General features: G+C 37.9%; 1 protein-coding gene across 6 annotated transcripts in view; it reads left to right on the top strand.

Moving 5' to 3' along the window:
- The window catches only part of SLAIN1 (SLAIN family member 1), a 43867-nt gene extending 32567 nt beyond the window's left edge, over positions 1 to 11300 (top strand). For 4 of the 6 annotated variants that reach the window (XM_085553343.1, XM_085553370.1, XM_015851597.3 and 1 more), the window contains 3 exons: positions 4757 to 4921; positions 6807 to 7089; positions 10192 to 11300. In XM_085553343.1, coding sequence (XP_085409469.1) covers positions 4757 to 4921; positions 6807 to 7089; positions 10192 to 10267 — 524 coding nt within the window. In that variant the 3' untranslated portion in view covers positions 10268 to 11300. The remainder of the gene's footprint in view (positions 1 to 4756; positions 4922 to 6806; positions 7090 to 10191) is intronic. The other 2 variants (XM_085553364.1, XM_085553378.1) reach the window with 1 other exon arrangement.
- Positions 11301 to 25717: the final 14417 nt, after the last annotated feature.

Genomic DNA, 25717 nt, shown 5'->3' with positions numbered 1-25717 from the left:
CTTCCCTTCCCTTCCCTTCCCTTCCCTTCCCTTCCCTTCCCTTCCTTTCCCTTCCTCCTACCTTCTGTTTGTCTTTCTACATACGAGAGCAGCATTTTAGTAGGCAGTAGGTCTGTGTTTAGATACTTGTTCAGTATCAAGTGACCTTGATTTGTGTGTTCAGAGGCATGAAAAAAAGCCTCCTCTTACTGATTTACTGAGTGCTTTTCTTCTCTTAGCTTCTCTGAAATGATTAAGGGAGAGAGAAATCTGAAGGAAATTTTAGCGGACTCTCTAATAAAGAAAAGGAGAAGAAAATCTTTTTCAGTCACTTTTGAAGTGTTACTGACAATAGTGAGCAGTGGAGAGAAGTCATGGAAAGGTAATGGAAAAATCTCTATTTGTCTTTGAAAGGAGACTTATTCCGGGGTGAAGTAAAGTAATAATTTAAAATAAAGTGGAAATGTTCAACATAGCAAAGTGTAGATATTGACAGTAATGAAGAATGCTGTCTCTTGCTTAATTTTTTTTTAGTTCTTTTTCTGTATACATGTATTTGTGTACTGATGTCTCTGTTGTATCAACTGATGATTCCACAGATCATTAACTCATCCATGGTGTATTTAGGATGTCATACCTCTTGTAAGTATAACCCATGTAATGCAGATACTGAGGTCAGGTGTTTGAAGGTGAGGAAGAGAAATTAATTGACAGCATGTATCCTATATGGTGAAGTTGTAATTGAGTATGATTTTTTTTTAAGGATTTCAGAACAAAGTCTGAATAACAATTTTTTCCCTTAAGTTTTGTTCCTCAACTTCTTTGTGCATACAGTACAAATAAGGTGGGATTGAATTTGCAAGTTTTGTGTGAAGGATTTAAATACGTGAAACTATGAATGTAGTTTAAAAAGTGATATAGGTTTCTCTGAGACTCCAATAATTTTGATTCATTGTATTACATTTCTTAAGCACAGTGCACTTTTGATAAGATGTGAATTTGTTCAAATAAGATGCTGACAACACTTGAAGAAAATAGCAATGAACGAATAAATCTTGTAAGACACTTCACTATAGAGCCAACATAAGCTTTGACTGCACTTAGTCTTGCCCATGTCAGTAAGTGTTGAATGTCTGACCTCAGTTTGGTGTTTCTAAATCTAGGCTTTTAAACCTAAGTTTGTATGTAACAAGACCCATTTTTTGTAACGCTTGTACTGATAACCTGCTCATTTTACACAGTGGAAACAGACTAATCAATGTGCAAGCTACTAGCCCACCAGTTGTAATCCTCCAGTAGGTATTCCTGTTGTTCATTTTAGGTTTTGTTTTCTTTCTGCCTGCTAACACCTTTCTTCAGTTCTGGAAATCACTGACAGATTTATATATGCCATTTGGGTATTTCAGTCTGACATGGCATAAAGACCTGTTGCATTGGCAACATTTTTACATTCTCTTGTATCCTAGGAAATATCTGTTCTAGAAACCATTCCCTCAGATTCTGGGCCACTTCTGTGAGATATGAGAGAATCATTATTTAGGGACATTTATCCATGATCACAAAGTGCTTCAGTGGATGAAGCGCAGTGGATGAAAGCATTTTTTTTGAAGGGAAGATAATATTTATCAAGAGCCTCTACGGGAAGCCCAAAGGTCAGAACTCCCAAGTCTGGCAGCCTAGCAAGATCATACCTCTTGTGGTGCATTCTGCATGGATGTTAACCTTCAGTTAATGCTGGTATTTGCTCACAAGAAGGAGAAAGACAGTGATGGCTACTGACAGAGCTGGAATCAGCAGGCAACTTTTGCTGGATCATTCTGCTGCAGATATGAGAAACAAGGGCAATGCATACAATCTGAAGAACAGTCATGAAGTAACAAGCGCCTGTATATATGGATGAACCACTCTGAGAAGATGGTAATGACAAGAATTTGTTTACTAAATCTCTTGCATGACCTATCCATGCATTTGGACGTAACACTTGCAAAAAGGGAAAGAACAAAAATACATCTGTGGCTTTTTATGTGACTGCATAAAGGGAATGTTTACTACCAGTGGCTTAGCAAAGTATTTTTGCTTTCTTCTCATAGATTTCCAGCAAGTTTATATCTAGTCAGGTTTCTGTGGCCTGAAGTAATATTAAAATCCCATAACTCTTGTCTTCTCCTTTTGTATACCAGGCTTACAGGAGCTGATTTTTCACTTAAAAAACCCACGAGAGTCTCCACTGTTCATAGGAGGGAAACAGGTGACAGAACAAACATCAAGAAAGAGATGAAAGAGAATGTATCATCCAAGGAGATGAAAGTTGCAAAATACTATAAAGATGAGCATTTCTGGTTTTTCCCCAAACGCAACATTGACCTGCTATTTTCATTGCTTTTCAGGGCTATTTATCTCAGCAAACAAAAGGAATAATGAAAGAAGTAATAGAAATGCTTGACAGATGAGAATTTGCAGGTGCAGTAGGAGTCTGCTGCCAAAGGACTGAATCTGCAGCAGAGCAAACTGCTTAGAAAAGTAGGGACTACTGAGTGGGAGGCAAAAGAAATGGCCACTCTTACCATGGAAGAAATCCAAGCATCTTCTGTGCTTATTTTCTTGCTACTTTAGCTGCATCTACTGGACAATTTTAGACTTTTCCTTTTGTGGCTGACACATTCCCAGAATGAAGGAACATGTAGATTCCAAGGAATTCTGGTTGTACTAAGTGATACATGGATAGTATTAGACAAAAATCTGTTTTATTTAGTGTCATCTTTCCTACCACTGTCCTGCCACACATTTTTCTCCATTTTTTAGCTACAGACACCTCTTGCTTGAGAGTTTTCTTCAACTCTGGGCCAAAACTGTTATTGTAGAAAGGCAGTTGCCTTTCCAATTTGCAAAATCGTGAGTATTTCAGAAATGGGGACTTAGAGTTTCTATATGGATGCCACTGTTCACATCCCCAGTATGATTTTGGAAACCTGATAGCAGTTGTGGCATTTTTATACCAATGAAACTGTTATTTACAACCTGAGTGAATCACAGTGGTAATCCCTTTGTTTGCCAGTGTCAGTGATGAGTCACTGAAACACAGCACCTTTAATTCTCTGATGAAGGGTTACCCTTTAAAATTCTCGTATTGGAAAAGATCTATTAGAATTTGGCTGTACTCTAGTTTCTGGAAAGTCAAACCTTGTATTCCCTTTTCTTCCAATGAACACCTCCTTATTTTACTTTCCATACTTATTGTTCAATTTCAGTAAGATGAACAGGGCTATGTAAACTATTTCATAGACAGCAATGGTTTTCTACCTCAGACCATCCTGTGGTAACTGAAATTCAGAGTTATTAGGTATGAATGGGAAGGCCAACAAGGGCAGGTAGGCAGTGGGAGCTGGGATGTGAGGGTATTAGAAATGGTGGACCTTTGAAATACAAGCATATTTTTCAATATTTGGAGAATGCTGCACTGATTCTTGTTGTGATGACCATTCATATAAAACAGCTACAGTTTAAGCCTTGCTATATGACTCAGTTTGCTAGAGGTACATAGGCAACATGCATACTCAAGTTAGTGACTGCTAATGCATTTTATAGATAGAACTGTACTGTCACTTCTCATTACTCATTAGTTGTTAGCAGATTTAAGGATTAGAGGAGCTCATTATAGTGCCAAATAGGCTATATATTTATGTGAGCTGATTAACAGGGACTCCTGAGAGTCAATTCATAGTTTCTGTTTGTTGAACTTACCCCATATGAATTAGGAGGTCAACTTAAAACAGCAGTTGGAAACCATGTGTGATGTATTAATTCAAAATTGTAATCTTGACTTGTCCTGCTTGCCATTGAAAAGGGTAGTTGTAGCTGCCTTTTACGAGAAGAGTGTATCACTGCAGTGTAAGAGGTGGAGGCAGATCTGTACTGTGCATTGGAACCTACTACAGGTCAGTAGCTGGCAGACTCCACACTGAACCTGGTACCAGAAAAAACATAACCACATAAGCAGCAGCACAACATTTTTGCTACTGAACCTTGCCAGGAGGCCAGTGCCATTACAAAGAAGATTTACTGAATGACTGGTTACTTCCATACTTAGGTTAGCAACTGAACCTGCCCTGATACATCTCATTTCCAGCTTTCTTTCTGTGCAGGGCCTTACTCTACAGGTCTGCTCTGAAAACACCTACCATAAGTGTGATAGGATGGAGACACACCAGATTTGAAAACGTTGATGTCAGTCCAGGTCTCCAAACAAATGCCAGCATCAAGACTGAACAGGTTTTCAGCACTGCCACCTTTCTGAAATCTAACATGCAACTAGGGCTAGCACCTGAATGCAAGACTTAGTCACTTAGGATGAATTCATCTCGTATGTCTTTAGATATCCGCAATATAAATATCCACATCTGATTGTCACTTCAGCCATGCTTTTTATTCACTTCAAAGAAACAGATGCATTCAGGGCATGATTCATCTGACCTATTTTACGCATTTACATTAAACTCTCTCTTATTATGACACTAAAGTGTCTGAGTCTTTGTAATCCCCAAAATGTACTCCATGTTGGTGTTTTTAAAATGATTTGTGAATAATTGTGATATTACAATAAGGACTCAGTTAGTGGGCTATTGATGATGTACTCATATTGTCCCTATTGACCAAAACCTTTCTTTTTGTTGAATCAACTTGGCTTTAATTTTGATTTTTGTTTACAGAAATTATTCAGAGTCTCTTTGCAGTTGTTGCAGATTCTGACATGACTGTGAATATTGTGCTCTCACTTCAGATAAACTCCGAAGAAGCATGCCTAACCTAGCTCGGATGCCAAGTACCCCCACCATTAACAATACTGCTGGCTTTGCTAGTTCTCCAGTCACTGTGAGGAACAGTCAGAGCTTTGATTCCAATCTACATGGAGCAAGTAATGGGATTTCAAGGATGCAGTCGAGTAGTAAGTACCTGTGCTCTTTGGCTGTGTGTAGGGTATTGACAGAATGGTAAAGTATATGTTCCAGCCACTGGAAGGCTAACATAAAGTTTTCATTTTATGAAAAATTAAGGGCAGACTGCATTCCTTCTATACTGGATTTTAATATAACTCCAGATTTTAAAGCTGTTATTTTGGAAAGCAGTTTCTGTCTGATCTTCTTATGCAATGCTGAGGGTTTCATCACAACCTTTATTTTCTTTGCCCACTCATTTTTTACTAACTTTAAAATTACAGTAATATAATGGTAGTAGTATAGAAGCATCAATAAAGGTGCTAATTCATATAGGCTTAGATGTTTAGCTTTGATACTGAAATTTAAAATATTGCTTTTCTCAGTAATTTGTACAATACTGTATTTACATTACACTGTATTGTCTTAAAACACATGACCTCTCTATTGAACTGGAGCCACTTTGTGGCAAATGGAGGGTTATATCCTCAAGTATATATTACATGTTGAGTGAGTCACTTAAAACGACTCTGTAATCGGTTTAATTTAGTTGACTTCTAGATGGCAGGGTGGCAGTATTGATCTATCATTTGTTGAATTATTAATGTAGAATGTCAACAAGATAGATCAAGAACCAAGGCAGCCTTTTCTAGCACAATAATTGAGGTATTCTTATGGGAAGTGGAAAAAGTGAATGATGTTTGACACAGACAGGAGAAGGAACCGAACTTCTGCCTACTATTCCCTGTGAAGTTTTCGAGGGAACAGTTGGCACAGAAGAAGTCCTGTGGGTATTTTCCTTCAAATTTGAACAGAATTTTCAAAAGTCTTCAGAATGATTAAATTGAATATTTATTGGAAACATACCATTGTGCTGGATTTCTTTTGCTTTATTTTCATCCTGGTAGGAGAATAGAAAGATGTTTAGGGTCTCACTTGAAACTTTCCTGCTAGTGTGTTGAGAATTTTTATTTACTACTATTTTATTATTATTATTATTATTATTTACTACTATTTTATTATTATTATTATTTACTACTATTTAATTTTATGTACTACTTTAAAATATGTGTTTCTCTGTGTGTTTATGTATGTATGTGTACGTGTGTGTATGTAACAGGTAAATCTTCTGAAATGCATATTTACCAAGTGGCTTTGTTGGGGTCTTTAAGGAGCTGTGTCATGAGAAAGGCTCCAGCAATACACTGCTAGTCTTGTTTAACTGAGTCACACATCTTTGTTTTCTTTCATGTTTTTAAATGGTTTTAAATGCCCTTCTTCAAAGAGTTGAAAAAAGATGGCCTGTGTGCAGTAGTTAGTTTAATTGCTTCAGGCTTTAGATGGTTTGCTTCAGATACGTGAATTCTGAACCAGATGCTTGTTTGATGTACACCAGAGGGCAGGATTGCATAGATAAAGCTCCTGAAATAGGTAGCATTCATTTAAAATGATTATTTACATAACATCAGCCATGGAATATGTTGCTATATTTCAGATCTTTTTATTGCCTTCTGATTGTTTTTACTATGGACAGCCTTATAAACATCTACGTAATCTAACTAATTAATATACTTTCAGTGGCTTCAAAGCTCTAATTGCATAAGTGGAATTAATTTGCTTTTAATGACTAGTGAAACCTCTTTTAGAGGGAAAAAGAAGGGTGAATAAGAGGGTTTTTGTTTGGTATGTGAAGAGAATGGGATATTTTAGATCAATGCAATGTTACCAGATGCAGTATTGAATCCTAGGGGTTATTCAGCAGTTTATAATTATCAAGTTAATTGCATAACGATGTCTTTATCTGCATTTAAATCTGTCTTGAGATGAGCATTATTACCTTGCCTTGTTTGCTGCATATTGACCTTGTTACTTCATTTCCTACCTCTCTTTTAATAGTTCCATCTCCTGGACAGCTTCAACACAGAGTTCACAGTGTGGGACATTTTCCAGTGTCTGCCAGGCAGCCTCTCAAAGCTACTGCCTATGTAAGCCCAACTGTACAAGGTAGCAGTAGTATTCCAGTGTCCAACAATCTACAGTTACACTCTAGTACTGGGATCCCAATGCCAAACAAGGTTGCCAGTCAAGGGATTTTGGGGCGCAGTGCTCTTCCAAGACCCTCGTTGGCCATCAATGGGAGTGGCATACCCAGAAGTAAAATTGCACAGCCAGTTCGAAGGTAAGAGTTAAACAGCCCACCTTTCCTCTGTATCTAGATTTGATTTAAATAGTTGTTTAGATAGTTGTGGTGTTATTTTTTTTTCCATGGAGTATGAAGCTGGGCTATAAAGGAGAGGCATTTCTAGCTTCCAGTGCTGAGTCAGTGAACAGGTGAAGATTTCTCTCCATAAATAGTGATGGAAAGTGCCTGCTCATAGTAAACTGTGATACTTGCTAGAATGTAATTATGTAAGAGAGGAATGCTACTCATCAGTAAGAAATCAAAACATTTTATATCATTGGTATATCATTAGCAGATGACTCACCATCTTCCAGACTTGAGCCAACTATTGATTCAAGCTTATAGGATAAGCTTGAGAAAGGCGTGCATGCCTATTGTTAAAAGCAGTGGACTTCAGAAATGCAACTTGTGATGTTACCTCATTAGAACATGAGGAAGGAGATATTTGCATGGCTTGGTCTTCTGTCAAACCAGCATCCTTTCACTTCCAGCTGGGAAACAGTAGGCAAACTGGGAATCCTGAAGTACTTTGAATTTGCAATGAGCTGTATTGCTAAATAAATGAATTCTTGCATTTTGCAAGAGATTGTTTCCAAGTAAGGATAAGCAATAAAACAAGCCTAAAGAAAGAAACTATGTTTTCATCACCTTATCACAGATGGGAGTTAAACTTCTAGCTGTATATTCTGTGATTAATGTGTTGAAGTTTGTCAAAGGGAAACCTTTATCAACTAGTGTCAAGTCATTAAGCTATTTTTCCCATTGCCTGCATCCCCCCTATTGCGAAAGCCTGCTGCATCACTGCCTGCTTTTCTGTTGGATGAACTGTCTCTGTTTAGCTCTCACTATTTCTATGCTTTTCACTAGATACTGGCAAATTCAATTGCTCATATTCTCTGTTTGCTTGGGTTATGCAGGGATTACACCAAAGTGACTGACAACAGGTTTTGACCAACTGTGGTGAAACTTTGATAAACAGCTGTCAGATTTCTTCTTTGATGAAGACTATACCATGAGATTTCTATTACAACCTTCTCTCCTCTCTGCTGGAACTCTCTGTTAGAGTTCTTCATAGTAAAGGCTTCTTGTTTTGGGTTTTTGTTTTTTTCTTTTCCTCAACTTCATATTCTGCAGAGCTCTTAAGTCTTTCATAGCAACATGTGAGAAAGTGACTTTCTGGGGGACAAGGCCCAGTCTCTTGTTATTTTGTAGCTTCCTACAACAGGCAGTGTTAAAGAAAAACAAAATAAAGAGATTTCAGTGACAGGGCAAAACACTCTGCTCTCAACACTGTTTTTATTAGAAGCTGATTCAAATTGGTAACTGTTCTATTTGTAGTCCTGTAGGTCTGGAATCGTATCTTCCCATCAACCATGAGAGGAAGAGTTTCTCATTGTTGCCTGTGTCACTATGGTCATTTCTGAGGAATGGTATTTCTGATTATCTGTTGAAGAGTCTTGGTTCTATTGATATATAATAAAACTGTTTTTAATCATAACTTCATAGAAGGCAGGAAAGATTTTTTTGCTTTGTTCTGTTTTTTTTTCCTTTAATAAATCACATGTTCAGGAAGAATTGTTCTTTCAGAACAAAGCTATTTATTTTTTATCTATAGCCAGACTTTTGTGAAGCCAAGTTGCTGGTCTTCTACATAAAATAAATTGACACTTTGTGTAGGCCCTGTGTTAGGAAACTTCAGTACTTCACAGAACCAAACACAAGGGAGTACTTTTGACAATTTACAGCCAAGGTAATCAATGTGGCTAAATGTTACCCTCTTTTCTCCTCCTGTCAGAGATATTAAAGCATCCAAAAGCCGTGTAAATAAATTGTAATTATTGTGTTCCATCTGCATTCAATCTTAAAAGCAAGGCAGCTTTTTTTCCCTCTTAAATGGATGCTCCAGTCCCCAGCTTTCTCCAGGTCCACACTCTGGCACTGGGTATACAGGTCCGCCTTCACAACTACTTCCCCCTACTTGTTGGTCCTCCATGTTCCATCTTCACTCAGGAGCATGATGGCTCAAGCAGAGTGAGCTGGAAGCCATCTGCAACAGCCCTGTTATCCCGCAGCACCCAAACAAGCAGAGCAGTGCTTGGAGCAGGGTCAGACAATTCTCCAGTGATTAGGCAAGTCTCAGCTAACCCTGAATATCTCTTTTGTGCAAGGTCATTTGGATGGGAGAGAAGGCATCAGTAAGTTATGGCGCCTACTGCTAAAGGAAAAGCAGAGAAGTAGGAAATGATGGCTCATGACTTGGTTTTATAAGAAGAAGTTTTACAGAATTGGCACTCTTTCTTTTCAGCAAGTTGTGATGTTACTAAAATAAGGTTGTCTCATCACTAGTGGACTGGTAGTTAGGTCAGTTAGGTAGTTGTTTGTGTGTTTGTTTTTTAATAGTCCTTAAAACAGTTCCAAAACTTCCAACATGGAAGGTTTGGAAGTTGGTCAACAACAGTTTTTTAAGAGGTTCTTGTTCATTAGTGAGAATTAGAACCTGAGTGTGAAGGTGTGTGGCTGAAAGATTGCCAGCTCTCTGCATGGGCAGTGGTGTAGGAATTGTCAGCTGTCTGAATTTGGCTAACAGATGGAAATACATAATCATGTCTCTTGGATAGGAAGTTCTGGAGCAGGGCTCGATACAGTTCTTCCCTTGATAAGATGCCTTAATTCCTTGGTGCCTGCATAGTGCTTTTGGGTTTTTTGAGAGTACACTGAGCAGAACAGCTTTTTGGAGAATATTTCCCATTACGTATCTGCTGAAGGTTTACATTTGTATTTATATTCTTCAGGGTGCTTAGCTCTGAAGAATCAAGTCTTCCCACTAAGGGGGATCTCATATTTCATGTAAGAATTATTCAGTAAATTTCTTTCTGCAAATCTTTTATCCAGTAACATAAATGGGATCTCGTTGGAAATCTTAATTTCACCGTAGATCTTTATAGTTGCATTTGCATGGAACCAGGTTTATACCACAGTGATGTCTCCAAGTAAGCCACAAAGCCAGTGTCATTACTGAAGTAAGTCATATTTTTTTTTACTTCAACCTTTCATATGTAATACAGCTTCCTTTGTCTTTTTCTGTCATTTGTTCTGTAGTTTTCTTCAGCCTCCAAAGCCACTTTCATCACTCAGCACGATGCGGGATGGGAACTGGAGAGATGGCTGCTATTGATGAACGATGCCCATGAACAATGGAAAATAAGTACTACGGATTTAGTACGACAGATTTAATTACCCAGCTGGCTGGGTAACAATGATTTGGAAAAGGAGCATCATGCAATATTATATCCCCTGGGATTTTAATATGTAAACATCCATAATGCAATGCTGTTTTTTTAAAAACAAACATCTCATCAAATACTAAATATTGCACTTCATCAATTTCCTGAACATCTGCGTCCGACTAATAATGTCAGAATTATTGTGTAGAATTGAAGAAAGTACTACATATGTGCAAGGCACCAGAACATTTCCTTAGAAAGAACTTGGAGTTAAGGGTTTTGGGGCAGTTTTGCTCTACTGAAATCCTAAGATAATTTATTCAGTATAAAGGCATTGTGTATTTTATTTTGAATTTTGGGGGGACTTACTTATGTGCTTGAATTTTTTTTAGCGTTTCCAGTATATTTTATTTTGTATACTTGAGTTCATTTCAACTTGCCTGAACTTTGAACAACAGAGAAATGATTTAACTTTTCTGTGCCATAAATAATATTTTTGGGGCAATGTACTTTTTTAGCACTAGGAACATATCTTACAAAATTGTACCATTGGCAATACAAAGCAGTATATTTATGTTGCGAAAGCACAAAAAAAGTAGCACTCACTGGAGACTGCCATCCAGCAGGGTCAGCATGGTTTTGTTGGTCTTTCACCATTTGTTCAATTGTTAATTTATTGTCATAGTGTTTTGTATTTAAAATGGCATCGTAAGTCACACTGCACTTACAAAGATACGGTGATCTCTACGACTATGTTTGGTTTTCAGTACTTTACTACAAAGAATAAAATTGTAATGTTTTATTAACAGTTGCTTATGTAAAATGAGTTTTAATGTGAATAAATCTTTTTGATAGATCTTTTACAAAACCCAATTGCACTAATCAATGCTTTCTTATAATGGCATATGACTTAATATTTGATTACAACTGTGTATACTGCTGTTTTGGAATGTTTCAGAAATAAAGAATCTATTTCAGCAATAATACTGTTACTGTAACTAAGTTCATCTGATTTTTTAAAAAAAGAAACATGCCTTGAAGCTGTAATTTGTCCAGAACACAGGTAAGTATTATTTTTTAAACAAACTTACTGTGATGTTAAGAGTTTTTTTCAATTTAATGTTCAGATTTTGCACGTACAAATGTGACACAGTAGAAAAAAGAGAATGTGTATGAAGGCCATTCTTTTGCCATGGATTTAGCTCTGAATTTTCTCGAGGATCTGTTTTTATTAAAAGGGCAAACGAAAGAAAAAATCAAATAAAGAAGAGGAATTTAGTGGTAGGTAAAGCCTTTATTAGGGTGAGATGTGATTGTACAGGAATGCAGCAGTATCTTTGCAGTTTTCATAATAAATAATAAACAAAAAGAATCTTGATAAGGGTCAAGAAATATTCCAGCATGCAAATCATCTCAGCACAAGTAAGTATTTCAGCATGGAAGTCATCTTGTTCATAAGAAACTAATTAGAAAATACTACTACTGGCTAAAGGAATCAGTCGTTTCTTGGACAATATTAGTCACCTTGAACTGTTTGTTTTGATTGCAGACTGATTGTGACAGGTATGCAGAGCCAGATATGGTGGTGCTTCATTATTTGCCCATGACAAAGAGATTTACAGAACCTGCCTCCAGGCCCAGGGACCACAGCACAAGAAAGACATGCTGCTGTTGGAGTGGTTCCAGAGGAGGGCCGCAGAGCTCTTAGGACTGAAGCACCTCTTCTGTGAACAAATTCTGGGGGAGCTGGGCTTGTTCACCTTGGAGAAGAGAGGGTTCCAAGGAGACCTTGTTGTTTCCTTCCATTACTTAAAGGGAAGTCTACAGAAAAGCTGGGGAGGGACTCTTTGTGAAGAAGTGTAGTAACAGGTCAACAAGTAAGTTTATAAGCTAGAAGAGAGAAGATTTATATTAGATGTTACGTAGAAATTCTTTGCTAATTCTTTGCTCTCCAGGGTGCTGAGGCACTGGAACAGGCAGCATGTTCCACCACACCAGTGAAGATGTGGATGCTCCATCCCTGAAAGTGCTTAAGGCCAGGTTGGATGGATGGAGGTTTGGATAAGTTATTCGAGTGGAAAGTGTCCCTGCCCTTGGAAGGGAGGTTGTAAATAGTTGATCTTTACCTTTTAACACAAAATGTTACGTGATTTTGTAACTCTAACCTACAGCAGAATCAGGCAAAGGCTTTCAGTTCACAACCTCTGTCTCGTATGAGCAGTGCTAAGGCAGAGCTAACCTTTGGGAGCTAACCTTGGTTCCCCATTTATATCCTTGTTTCTCCATTATATGCGTTATCACAGCTGCAAATTGCTCCGAAGTTTTGTGATGGGTTGCAAGCTGCTTGTTGGAGGCAGTGCTGAGTTGCACGCAAGAGGGCAGCATATACTTGGAAAATGTTTTGTTTGCAGTAACTAAAGCTGTGCACTTTTCCAGGCACTTCATTGAATTCTTTTCCAATGTTGTTCGTATATGACATGCAAAAGAAAGTGCTGAAATTTGATTGAATTTGATTTGCACTTTTATACTAAACACCACAAAATGTGTCACTAACTGGAGAATTAAGCATTTTTGATGCATTGAACTCTTTGAGAAAATGCAGTGTTTTTTCCTGTCTAGTTGTTCTAGTCTCCTATAATATGTTATTTCATTACATCAGGATTTCATAAATGTCTTTTTGTTAAGTATCTGTCATGCTGGATGCCAACAGTCTTTAGGAGGAAACCCACGCTGTGAGTGGCTTTATGTCTTTTTCCATGCTCTAAGAAGCAACAGAATCAATTCATTTCAGCTATATACTGTGGTAGTGATTCTGTTTCCTTGTAGCTAAGGGAATTTGATTCTCTGATTCTGTGCTCAGGGGAGACCTTATTGCTCTCTGCAACTACCTGAAGGGAGGCTGTGGTGAGATGGAGTTATGCCTCTTTTCCCATGTAACTAATGGTAGGACTAGAGGGAATGTCTTTAAGTTGTGCCAGGGGAGATTAAGATTGCACGTTAGGAAAAATTTATTCTCTGAAGGAGTGGTCATGTGCCAGAATGGGCTGCCCAAGAAGGTGGTAGAGTCACTGTGGAGATGTTCAGGAAATGTTTAAATGTCATACTAAGGGACATGGTTTATTGGAAAACATTTATGATAGGTGGATGGTTAGACTGGGTGATCTTGGAGGTCTTTTCCAACCTTGCTATTTCTATGATTCTATGAATTTGCTGTCTCCACTGTGATTAGCATCACCTAACCAAAAACTACTGAATAGTGCCATACTTTACCACTTTCTCACTGGGAGAAAACTCTATGGACTATGCAACAGAACAAAACCACTTCTGCCAGTATTGATTCTGTATGGGGCAAATCTTCTCCAGGGCAATGTGAAACAGCAAGGCCATGCAGATAGCTTTAAATAGAGTCAAACTGCTGTTCTTCATGAGGAACCAAAGATACTTTCATTTCTGAATATGAGAGTATTTGAGGACTCTCCGTAACCTGCTTTGGTTCTCCATCTTTTGATGCATGAAAGCAATCTACTCTTCTTGTTGCTGAGCCCCAGAAATGATTCTTCAACACAAACCTACCTCCTTCTATGCAAACTCGTCTTGCTCTCAGTTCTTTAGCTGGTGTCTGAAAAGTAACTAAAACTTTTTCTCAAAGATATTTTCCTTCCCTTTTCAGTTACGAGATAAAACCCTCTAACTTTGCAGTCATTCAGTCCCAAAAATCAATCAGTCTTTGACATTTATTATAAACTAACATTCTGGTCTGTCTAAATTTTACATGATAAATAGAAGATACAAATTTCCTTCTCCATCCTTAGAGATAATGCATTCATCTGTGATCTCCTCACCTGAAGTCACCTTTTTATTTGGCCCTAACTGGTATAGTCTTCAACTACAAGATCCATCCAAACCAAAACTACAGTATCATCTTCCTGTCTTCCCACTTTGATGATGTTACTTCCACTTTTTGTATATTGCTGCTGATTTCTCTCACTGTGGAAATCATTTTAGTTAAATGCAAGCTGTACTCAGTTTTCAAAGCAACTGTGTAATCCCACTAACAGTTCCTCTGTTATGTTTCCCATTGTGCTTGTAGGCCCAACACTAAAATGCTAACATAAATTCTAAAAATGAACATTTTCATATGGAAAACACCAATTAAACATTCACTGTGAACAATATGTAAGATTTCATTAAGAATTAGGGAATAAGACACACTTATCTCTTAAAAACGCATTAGCTGTGTTTAATTCTCAGGCACTATTTATCAATTAGGGAATTCTGCATTATAAAAAGGAAATGAATATGACTGAATTACTTATCCTGCCACCATTCTGCATCACTGTCAGTAGGCATATTTGTGACTTCACTGCTGAATACTTGGCAATACCAAGAAGTTCACATACTGGTGCCGCTCACATTGCAGAAAATGTTTTAAGCATCCTGAGAAGAGGAAACTCAGAAGTTTTGAAGAAGAGAAAAGTCAGAAGTTTTGAAGTCTTGGTGTGAAACCTATTCTAGCTGATACTTTACATTTTTGCAGATACCAGCTGTCTTTTGATTAGGACTAGCTCCTGTGGCTTTCCAATACAACTGAGATCATAAATGCCATTTTCTCTGCACATTCTCTATTCAGCATATCAAGTTTTAATAGTCTGAGCATATTAAGAGGTAAGGCAATGTACTCTGAGAATAGCAATAGCTGAAAACTACTATATGGTTTCTGGGTCATATTTAACGCTTGCTTTACTGGAGAAAGTCAGTCCTTAACCACTTATATATGTTATATATATATGCTTCTGTTGATCTTATCTTGTGCTGTAAGGGCTACAGTGCCCAGATTTGTCTTTTTGAATTAGTCCCTGACTTTTGTGGACTTATTTGTCAGCAGAAGAACGTGGACTAATGTTTATGAATATAAATAAGTCAGATAGTTGAGAATTTAATATTTTTTCTGATCTCTGTAAATACAGTGACAAAGAATATATACGAAACTAGATCTGGAGGAGAGAACAGCGAATTCTTACTTTGTTTTTTGAAGTAGGGCTGAACACATTTCATAGTTCATGCATTACCTTGAGCAGAATATGAAATGATAAAATGTATAAATACATATATACAAAAGAAACTGTTTGTCTTATCCTTCACTGGTTCAGATGAAAAAAATGGGGAGAAGTATAAATTCGGCTCTCTGAACTTTGTCAAGAAGTTTGGACAATGAATGCTTGAACTTCATACTTGTTGTAGAGATACAAAGCCATTTTTTACCCATGGAACATATATAATACTTATCTTTTGTACTGATCATTCATCTTGATTTTTTAGAGACAGAAACACAGTCAAAAGAAACATGCACAACTCTCAGGTGTAGCTATCAAAATTGAAACCACGGGTAGACAATAGATAATATGCACTGACCAGACATTTTCTTGCCTGAAAAGAAATGTGACAAAAAATGGAAACAAAATGGAAGCAGTTCTGTCCTTGTCATTACTCTCCTACCATCTGGAGATGCAAGGCTCTTTACACAGAGGGCCTGGACATTTGAGACTGGCTGAGACACATACACTGCTCTTGTGGCTGTGAAGAAAAAACTTGTGTCTCCTGTGTAGAGTAGATTTGGCCAACATGACAATCCCATTTGTTCCCAGGAGTGCAGTGCCTGCTGCACACATGTTATCCAGATGCACAGCTATTGTGGTCCAATAAGTTGTGTGTACATACCAGAGAGCTGCTTGGTAAGGTGAACTGATTAGATATTAGTCTAATCAAATGATGATACTCAAGCATGCTGTTTTTGTTCTCTGAGCATAGCTAAAGGATAAGGTTTTGCCATGTCAGACATCATCATTCTGCTACATAGAATTCTTTCCATATGCTTGTACATTTGCTTTATTTTTTCTTTGTCACGAATATTTTTAAATTAAAAGAATGAAAATAATGTTTTTTTCTTTGTTAAAAAATGAAAATAATCTTTCTTCTGAGATTCTGTTCACTCCTTGTACCTCAGATTTATGTTGCTCCTCTAGAAAAACAAAACATTACTTCTTGGTGCATTTGGCCAGACCTGTAGCATGAATAAGCCTGCAGCAATATTCCCAAACTGAACTCCAGCAATCCGTCCAACCTTCGTGCTTTGCAGACTGCGTGCAGATGTTTCTGAGCAAGACTGTATCCAAGACTGAGATTTTCAGTTGTAGAAGCAGCAGCAAACATAATCTGAATGTCAGTTACAATACACATGAACTGGAATATTTTACCAATATGCTTTTCAACCTTTCCTACAGGAGGCTGTATCTTCACTTCTGGATACCCTTACAGAATCATAGAATCACAGAGTCACCAGAGTTGGAAAAGACCTCCAAGATCATCCAGTCCAGCCATCCACCCGTCACCAATAGTTTCCACTAAACCACACCGCTCAACACAACATCAAAACTTTCCTTGAACACCTCCAGAGTTGGTGATTCCACCACTTCCCTGGGCAGCCTATAGTGGTGCCTGAATAAGTGCTCTTTTCTTTCCAAATGTGAATTTCTCTAAATCAATAAAAATATGTTGAATTTATTTTTAGAAAAATGCTTAGTGACTGTTGACTTTTTGAGAAGATTTTCTTAAACTGCTTCTAAATCAGATATTCTAATTTCAACATCAATGTATGATTCTTTTTTTCTTTTTCCAATACTGCCAATACTCTGTCCAGTAATTTACTCTGTAAAGTAGTAATTGAAGTGAAAGTTCAAGAACTTGGAAAGAAAATTAATGTAGAAAAAGTGTGATTTCTTAAGCCAAAGAAATCATAAAAATGTGTTTTGATTTAATCCCTGCTTTTTAGGCAGTCATTGACTGGAATGAGTTATGCAACTCTGATTATGTATACATATACAACAGGAAGGATTTTTGTATACATAAGAGAAGAAAAAAGACATCAGAAAAAAAAAAAATGTTGCTGCATTGCTGTTGCTGACTGGATCAGAAATCAAAGTGTAAGAACCTGCTTCCAACTCTATAATAGGAATGCAACAGCAGTGATGGTCCCCATCCCACTTGATTTACAGCTGCAGCTACTCGTGTGGGTGCAGATGGGCTTGAGCCCTTGCAGGTATGCTCTGATGTGGTCGCTGTAAGTGAAGTCTGATCCAGAAGCTATGCCAAGTGTTAGCAGAGCTTATCTTGCTTCTCAAGGCACCTTATTACTTTGGATATGATTTCATGCAGATGGAGACATGAGGTTGGGTAGGAGGTCATGCATCTGCCATACCTAGTTCTGTACTATCAGCTTGGCAGCTGAGAGCCGACAGCAAATCTGTGGCTCTGTTATCAGGCCTATGGTTTGTAAGCAAACTATTGAGTGATGCTCTTTGATGAAGAGCCAAAAGTAATTATTCACAGACTAACAATATGGGCATGTTTTTCTCATGTACTGAGTACTTGCAGATCCCATTGCTTCTGCCTCTAACTGTAAGACTGTTAATACCTCTGAAATTAGATGTTGGACAAATTGTATCTCCCTGATATGATCTTTGTTCTTATTAAGTCCTGTTTAAATTGAGGTTTCATTATTCTGTTTTCACGGAGCACAGTTTTACAGTCTATTACAGAAAGCAGTTTATACGATGGCACTAAGAGAAAATAGTTTGAAATAAAATTAATTCTTTTGACTGGGATATTGTGTATTTTCCAGACTCAGTGCACAGGACATTCTGTTAAAAATAATGCTTTGTTGCTGGCATATTTTCCAAAGTAAACAGGAAGAAAAGTGCCATCTACTAGACAAGGTATTCCGGGCAACTAGAGTGATAGGTTTCCCTGGCACTCACTTGCTGTATAAAGAATTGAGTGTATATTTTAATAGAAAGTGTATAATGAGTGTGTATTTTAATAAAAAGACATAGACATTCATAAAAGTCTGAGTTAAGTATACAATTCAGTATGAAATTACACCCAAGGGGCATTTATGTTATGGAGGACTCCACCATAGTGAGTCTCATCAGTATCCCAAAGAGGAGGCTTACAGCCTTCTTGCAGACTAAACCAGCAGTTTGCTCAACTTCATGTCTTGCTTCAAAATATAAATCACAGGTGCTTGTCATGTTTATATAAGCACAAGCAAATTTCCAAGAAAGAAATGGAGAAGTGGAAAACTTGAAACATTTCAACAGTGTTTAAGAGCATAAACTGCTGAAAAGAGCTGTGTTTCCTTCTGCATCGTTTTGCAGCCTCACTCAATATCCTGTCTACTTTATATCCTCACTGTGAACAATATATGATAAGATGAAAGGCAGTTTACGTAAAAGCAGACCATCTCCTTGAGAAAAAACTTATAAAGCACATCTCCTGTATATCCCTTTAATCCTTTGTGAATCAGTGAACTGCCACTTTGTCCTCGGTTCTGAAACCCTTCCTTAGTTCCACAAAGCAGATAAATTTGTTGCAAAATGCTTTTATTTTTACTTTTTTTTTCCTTTGGGAGAAAAAGAAAAAAGAGACATGAAAAGCTGTTTCGTGGCATGCGGTAGCTTGCTGACAAAACCACAGAGCACTGGAAATGAACATCTTTCATAAAAATCTCAGTACCTCTGGAAAACCCATGGTACATGCCCACGCTTGTGCAGCGGGATTAGGTGTCTGTATTGTGGCAGTGTCTGGAAGCAAGTTGGATTTCATGCAACAACAACAAAAAGCCTCGTCTGAAGCAGCTGGCAGGCTCAGCGAGCACATTGCCTGAACTCTGTTTGTGCACCTTGTTGTATGAATAAAGTTGTTCCAGCTGGAGGAACATAGCAGAACTGATGCTGAGACAAGAGTAAACAGTCAGTAGAGTAAACTGCGGATGAGAAAACCTGCGTTCTTTTCTCTGCTTAACCAAACAGCCTTTGCTTAACCAAACAGCCTTTGCTTAAATGAACTTAACCATGTACTCATACAGCACAACGGAATTACTGTTTAAGTCTTGCAGGAACTACAGTGAATCGGATAGTAATTTCTGATTCTAACGAACACAAATAACCATTTAGCAATGAAAAGAAGAAGTGGAATAATAAAACTTTCCAATTCAAATTTGAAGGCACTTTTCCATGTGATCTACTCAGATCTACTACAGAGATGGGGTTACCTTGTGCTAACAATGAAATTACGTAATGAACAAAGGGTCTGTAACTAGTGCAGGTATTTGTAAGGAAATAACTATGATGTGCTGCTTCTGAGATGTTATTCTTTATTTTGTGAACTGAAGAAGATTTTGTATCTTCATGTCATGCAGTGAAATAGGTCAAACAGAAGTGGGAGGGAGGGTGAGAAACAGAATTAAAATGAAGTCCATTAAGGGGAAGAACACTCATTTGAAGGCAAGGACGTTTCTATAGAATGTACAGATCTGTCCTTTGCCCAGATTCCATTTTCACTGTTAGTTTCAAATTCTAGCACAAGAAAGGATGTTTAAGGCACCTCTTTCCCTTTTCTCTCCCCCTTCATGTTTCTATGTTGTGGGGTTAAGTGCTTGTTTTTGAGAAGAAATGTTTTTTGATATCTCATAGCAACCTTCTAGCTGCCAAAATAAGTTTGCACAGGGAGAAGAATAATAACATTGCTTGTGTGCTGAGAATTGGTAAGAACAAAAAGGAACTGGGTATTTTTTTACTTCAAAAACCATTTTTAGGGTGGCTTATTTTTTTCATTTTATTGTTTTTTATATAAAACTGACAACTTTAAGCCAGTTTATTGGTCCTATACTGTTTCCTTTGAGCTGTAACCGGAGAGCTATCTTAAAAGATCTCCAGAGACATAAGAAGTGCTTTAAAAGGTATCACATACCCCATTCTTATCTCACACATGCTAATTCTTATCCCAATGTACAATGGACTTTCCTAGGATGTTCTGGAATCAAGCTGAGGTATGACCAGAATTCAGGTAGCAGAAAATATTTGTCTAGATAAGAATAAGGGAAAAAAAGGTGTCCTTAGTGTCCCCTAATATGTGTCAGTATTCATCACTGAGTAGAGGAGAAAGGATGGGAGAAAACTGGGAATGTTGGGGTTTACCACATTATCATTATGTTCATTGTATTATACTGTATTATCTCATATTATATTGTAATGGTTCACAAGGATAATAATGAGCCAGATGATCTGAGCTAAGACACATACTATTCTGAAAGTATATATTGTTAATGTATGCGTACGTTTTCCTTTCCATAAGAAACCAAGCACTTCAGTATTTTTCTATGTTGCCCTCCAATTACAGTAAATACAATTCTTTTCTGAAATTCTGTGCAATTACTGTAGAATCACACCTGTTGCTCTGCTGCTATGCACATCATTACTGAGGAGATAAAATTAGATATATCAATACATTGGAGGGTTTAGTGACTGAAAAACAAGGAAAAATAACATAAAACTGCATGTACTTCTGTAGAGCAGTTCAGGTATGTATTTTAAAGGGTAATACCTCTGGTAGTTATCTTTGGCATCCTCTTGTTTGGATTTACCAAAGAAGCCGACCTTGAAGCATTAGTTCTGAGCGCATGGACTGTGAAAGTCATCTACCACACAACTGTGGTCAGCCCTGAGTTGGCATGGATGCCTTAAAAGGTGAAAGAAAGAGCAGGATTGATGGCATCTACTATGACTCAAAAAGCAGCAAAGGAGGAGGATTATCATGATATTATTTGATGTTATAAAATCTTGGGGAATTAGTGTTCCTACTGTGTACTAAGCTTCTGTTCTTCCTCATCTCTTAACCACTTCTAAGCAGTTCCAACCAGGAAGCTTCTGGTTTTCATCTAAATTTGCATCATCAGAGACTGCATGAACCGAGATTCTAGTCCTAAGCTTGTTGAAAATAATAATAAGAAGAACAGGAAAGAAAAACTACCTGTGGTGTGTAGGAACACATCCAATAGTGGAGGTGGGTACATATACAGTAGGAAATGTCATGCCTACTTTTGACATTCCTGTCTGCCTAGGAGATAATCCAAAATATATATTGGAGGAGTATTTCCATTAGTGCTAGCTAATTAAATCCTTCCCTTTTCTAAACTGTAGGTGCCTACATTAGGGCTATAACAGAGATGACTCTGCTCACTTGGGAGTCAAAACCACAGATCCCCTAATGAAGTCTGACACCCACATGTTCTTTGAAGCAATGTTTATGCTGCTAATTAAAAAGGGATTGAGAGCCAATCCCTGACCTCAAAGCCAAATGACATGAACTGTTTCTTGGCTACACAACTAAGGGGTAGCTCCCTCTGGAACAAAATGTATCTCAAAGAGAGTTATCTAAGCCAGACCGAACAGAAGCCAAGGTATGAATTAACATTTAAGTACTGTGGATACTTGTGGGCCTGCTGCTTAATTTAAATTCCAGTTTCTTTTCAAGCAGAAAAGAAGTACCCTGTAGGAACTGAGCAGGACTCGGCCTTAGTGATAACCTCCAGAATAGCAGCCCTTTATGTAACTGTTGATGGTTTTAATGCTTCCCAAAGATGTGCTACACCTGGCTTGTAGGATCTCACAGCTTGTATCCCAAAGGAGAACCACAAGGATCCTTCACCTTCTCCTCTTAAATTGCAAGACAATTAGGTAATAAAAAACAATCATCATGGCTTTAGCAAGGGCAGATCATGTCTGACTGATCAGGTAGCCTTCTACAATGGAGTGGTGGCATCACTGGACAAAAGAAGAGCAACTGATGGACTAGCTGGATGTGTGCAAAGCATTTAAAGTGTCCCAACCCACACTTTCGTCTCTAAATTTAACAGGTCTGCAGAGTTGACTATTCAGTCAACTTTATCAATGACAAAGACAATGGGACTAAGTGTAGCCTCACCAAAAATGTAGATGACACTAAGCTCAGTTGTGCAATTGATGTGACAGTAGGAAGGGAAGCCACAGAGACATGAACTAGCTAAAAGAGTGAGCCCATGTGGACCTAATGAGTTTCAACATGGTTAAGTGCAAAGTGGTAGAAGAACTCATTGAGAACAGCCCTGTGGTGAAAGACTTAAGGGTTCTGGTGGACGAAAAGCTGGACATGAGCCAGCAGTGTCTGCTTGCAGCCTAGAAGGCCAACTATATCCTGGGCTGCATCAAAAGAGGAGTGGCCAGCAGGGCAAGGGTGATGATTATCCCTCTCTACTCTGCTCTTGAGAGACCCTATCTAGGGTACTGCATCCTGGCTTGGGACCCCCAGAACAAGAAATAATTGAACTGTTGCAGCTGTTGGAGAGGGTCCAGAAATGGGCCACAAAGATGATCAGAGGGCTGGGACACCTCTTCTGTGAAAACAGGCCAAGGGTGCTGGGCTTGTTTAACGTGGAGAAGAAGAGGCTCCAGGGAGGACTCATTGTGGCCTTCCACTATTTAAGGAAAGCTTATAAATAGGATGGAGAGTGGCTTTTTATGTGGTCTGATAGTGACAGAACAAGACAGAATTGTTTTATGCTACAAGAGGGGAGATTTAGAAGAGATACAAGAAGGAAATCTTTCCACAGAGGGTGGTGAGGTATAGGAACAGATTGTCCAGAGAAGATTTGGAAGATGTGGATTTCCCATCCCTGGAGGCATTCAAGGCCAGGTTGGCTGGGGCCCTGGGCAGCCTGATCTGATGGGTGGCAACTGTTCCCATATTGGAATTAGATGATCTTTACATTCTCTTCCAACCCAAATTTCCTGATTCTATGATTCTGTGATTCTAAACCACAGTAGATGCAAATGCATCAACCCAATCTGTTCTATGATTCTAAGATAAACTGAGCAAATGACACTACTGAAAACTTTGGGAAAGAGAAAGAGCATAAGTTGCATAACTTGCAACAGTTTGCAACAGTTAAGGGAAAGGAATCACAGTGTTGGTGGTGTGTTTATTCTTGTTTTGTTTTGGTTTCTGGTTTGTTTTGGTTTTCTCCTGGGACTACTTCTATGTTTTACATTAAGGAGTTACTGCATAAGGAGACTGCCATGCACTTTAAATACTTACGATTATTTTTAATGATTCTAGATCTTAAAAACAGGCTTGGAAAAATTGTTTCACTAAATACGCTACTGTAAAGCAGTCATGACAAGTGTAGGTACAAGATGGGTATAAAATATAGATGCAGACTGCTTATATTATCACAGAGGGGATTGTGCTCTGCAAGAGTATCTGAAAAGCATATTTTGTAAAAGTCTTTTTGATCACTACTTTCCTGAATATGTCTGCAGCTTTTAATTTAAATCAGTATAGCAAACATTTATGCAGATGTTAATACCTAATGTCTTTTGTTCTGGAAATAGCTTGCAAGAGACATTATTCTTTCAAAATATGACCAGGAGAAGGAAGTGAAAATAAGCAATCTTAAACTCTAGAATTAAATGTTTCAGTGTTTTGTTGCTATACTTAAAGCTGTAAGACAGGTGAACATGTTGCTTCCTATTGCTCTTCCGACGAAAACTGGAATGTAATAGCCCAGGGCAAATATATTCATCTATAAATATTTTGGAAATAAATTTACAGAGTAAGGCATTAAAAAAAGATGTTCTTAGTTTTCATGGGCATTTGGTTTGCATTGGTTTTGGAGTGTTTCTAGGTTTTAAAATAAAATAGAAATAACTGCAGTTTCTTCATCCTGAAAGAAAACAGAGAGCATTCTACTGCATGGTGAAGTGATGCAAAGTTACCTCTGGATCCATGGAATCGTAGAATCATAGAATCACTCAGGTTGGAAAAGACCTTAAAGATCATGAAGTCCAACCACAGCCTAACCACAGAACCCTAACTCTGACAACCCTCTGTTAAATCAGGTCCCTAAGCACCACATCCAAACTGCTTTTAAACACATCCAGCGATGGTGACTCAACCACCTCCCTGGGCATCCTATTCCAGTGCTTAACAACCCTTTCTGTAAAGAAGTTTTTCCTGATATCCAACCTAAACTTACCTTCAACTTCAGGCCATTTCCCCTCATCCTGTCACCTGTCACCAGTGAGAAGAGACCAGCCCCCCTCTCACTGTAAGCATCAAAATCAGCCTAAAGTATTAGACTCATTGCTGACTGCTGTGCTGCCATCTAACATGATCCCACTCCTTTTTTCTCAGCAGAGCTGAATGTCAGACAAAGTGGCAGTTAAATGTTTCAACAATTGAAAGAACTGGAAATGTTTTCTTTTTGTTCCCAGTGGTCATGGCATTACCAGCACCAAGCACATTTAGGAACACACCAGGAAACTTTCAGTTTCTGAAAAGCAGAAGTTTCTCAAGTAGAAGCAGAAAGTATTTGTGGAAGGACATCTCTGAAAACAAAGTCCTCTTGCTCATCAGATAGCACTTGATATGGATTTAGATTTACTTAAAGCATGAATACAACTCTGATTTTGTTCATTCAGCTTGGTTTGATTGGCTTTGGTTTTCTTATCTTTCATAACTCCATGCTGATTAAAATCTTTTTTAAAAATAGTTTTCTACAGGTTTACTCACCTACCTCAATACTCACCCCTATATTTATCTGAGTCTCTAGGAATTCACCTAATCTTTGTTTGAAATGAAGGAGAAAGAGAGGTATAAAAACACTTTCTTGGTTAAGTCTTCTTTTGCTAATAATCCCCCCCACTGGTAGAAACATAAGTGCTTCTCACTTGAGTAGCATGAAAGTCATTCAATACAAACTTGAACATTTAGGAATAATTGTTCAGGGAGTTTTGTTTCTCATGCTAGTAATGAATAAAAGTTAATAAAAATGCTCAGGCTTACGAAGAAACCTAAGAGGAAGAAGTATGGAAATTAACTGCAGATACAAGGTACCTAAGAGATGAACAAAGTAGATGCCCTGATCAATTCGTTCAGTTGGATTTTTTCAGTGGCAAGAAATTATAAGCTAGGAGCACAGGGAATTGCTCAGAGTGTCATATGTCATGTCCCAAGCATCATCAAACACTCTTTTCAATATTAAACTTTCATAGTTCAAACCATTTTATCAGACACACACAATGTAGGTTTGCCAGTAACACAGGAAACTACCCTAAGGACATGTTTTTGAACATTTATTCAAGATGTATTTTGAATGCACTTTCAGCTCTCATTCTTAGATATTGGCAGAAACAGCATTGCTTTTGTTGCAGATGAGCAAGGCTATTTAATCTCTCCAGATGCCAAGGAAATGAACACTGTGAAAATACAGTTGCAAAAACAGTTTGGAGAGCTTGTACTCTGTGAAATGAACGTTGAACAGATATTGGTTCACTGCACACAGGGGACATGAAGTCCTGATTCAAAACTTCAGAAACAGTCCTGTCTATCTGATACTTTTAGTAACAGTTGTGGCGGAATCTGGCAGAGACAGCCTTTAAACAACAATGATATCACTCCAATTTAGGAAAATACGGGAATACATGCCTAGCATTAAGTACAAGCTCTATTTAATTAAGAAGCACTTA

Source organism: Coturnix japonica, chromosome 1 (genome assembly GCF_054131305.1).
Source record: "Coturnix japonica strain WE chromosome 1, WE-NBRP24, whole genome shotgun sequence".
NCBI lineage: Eukaryota > Metazoa > Chordata > Aves > Galliformes > Phasianidae > Coturnix > Coturnix japonica.
The sequence above is the reverse complement of the archived record's forward strand: the minus strand, read 5'-3'. Positions and strand labels throughout refer to the sequence as shown.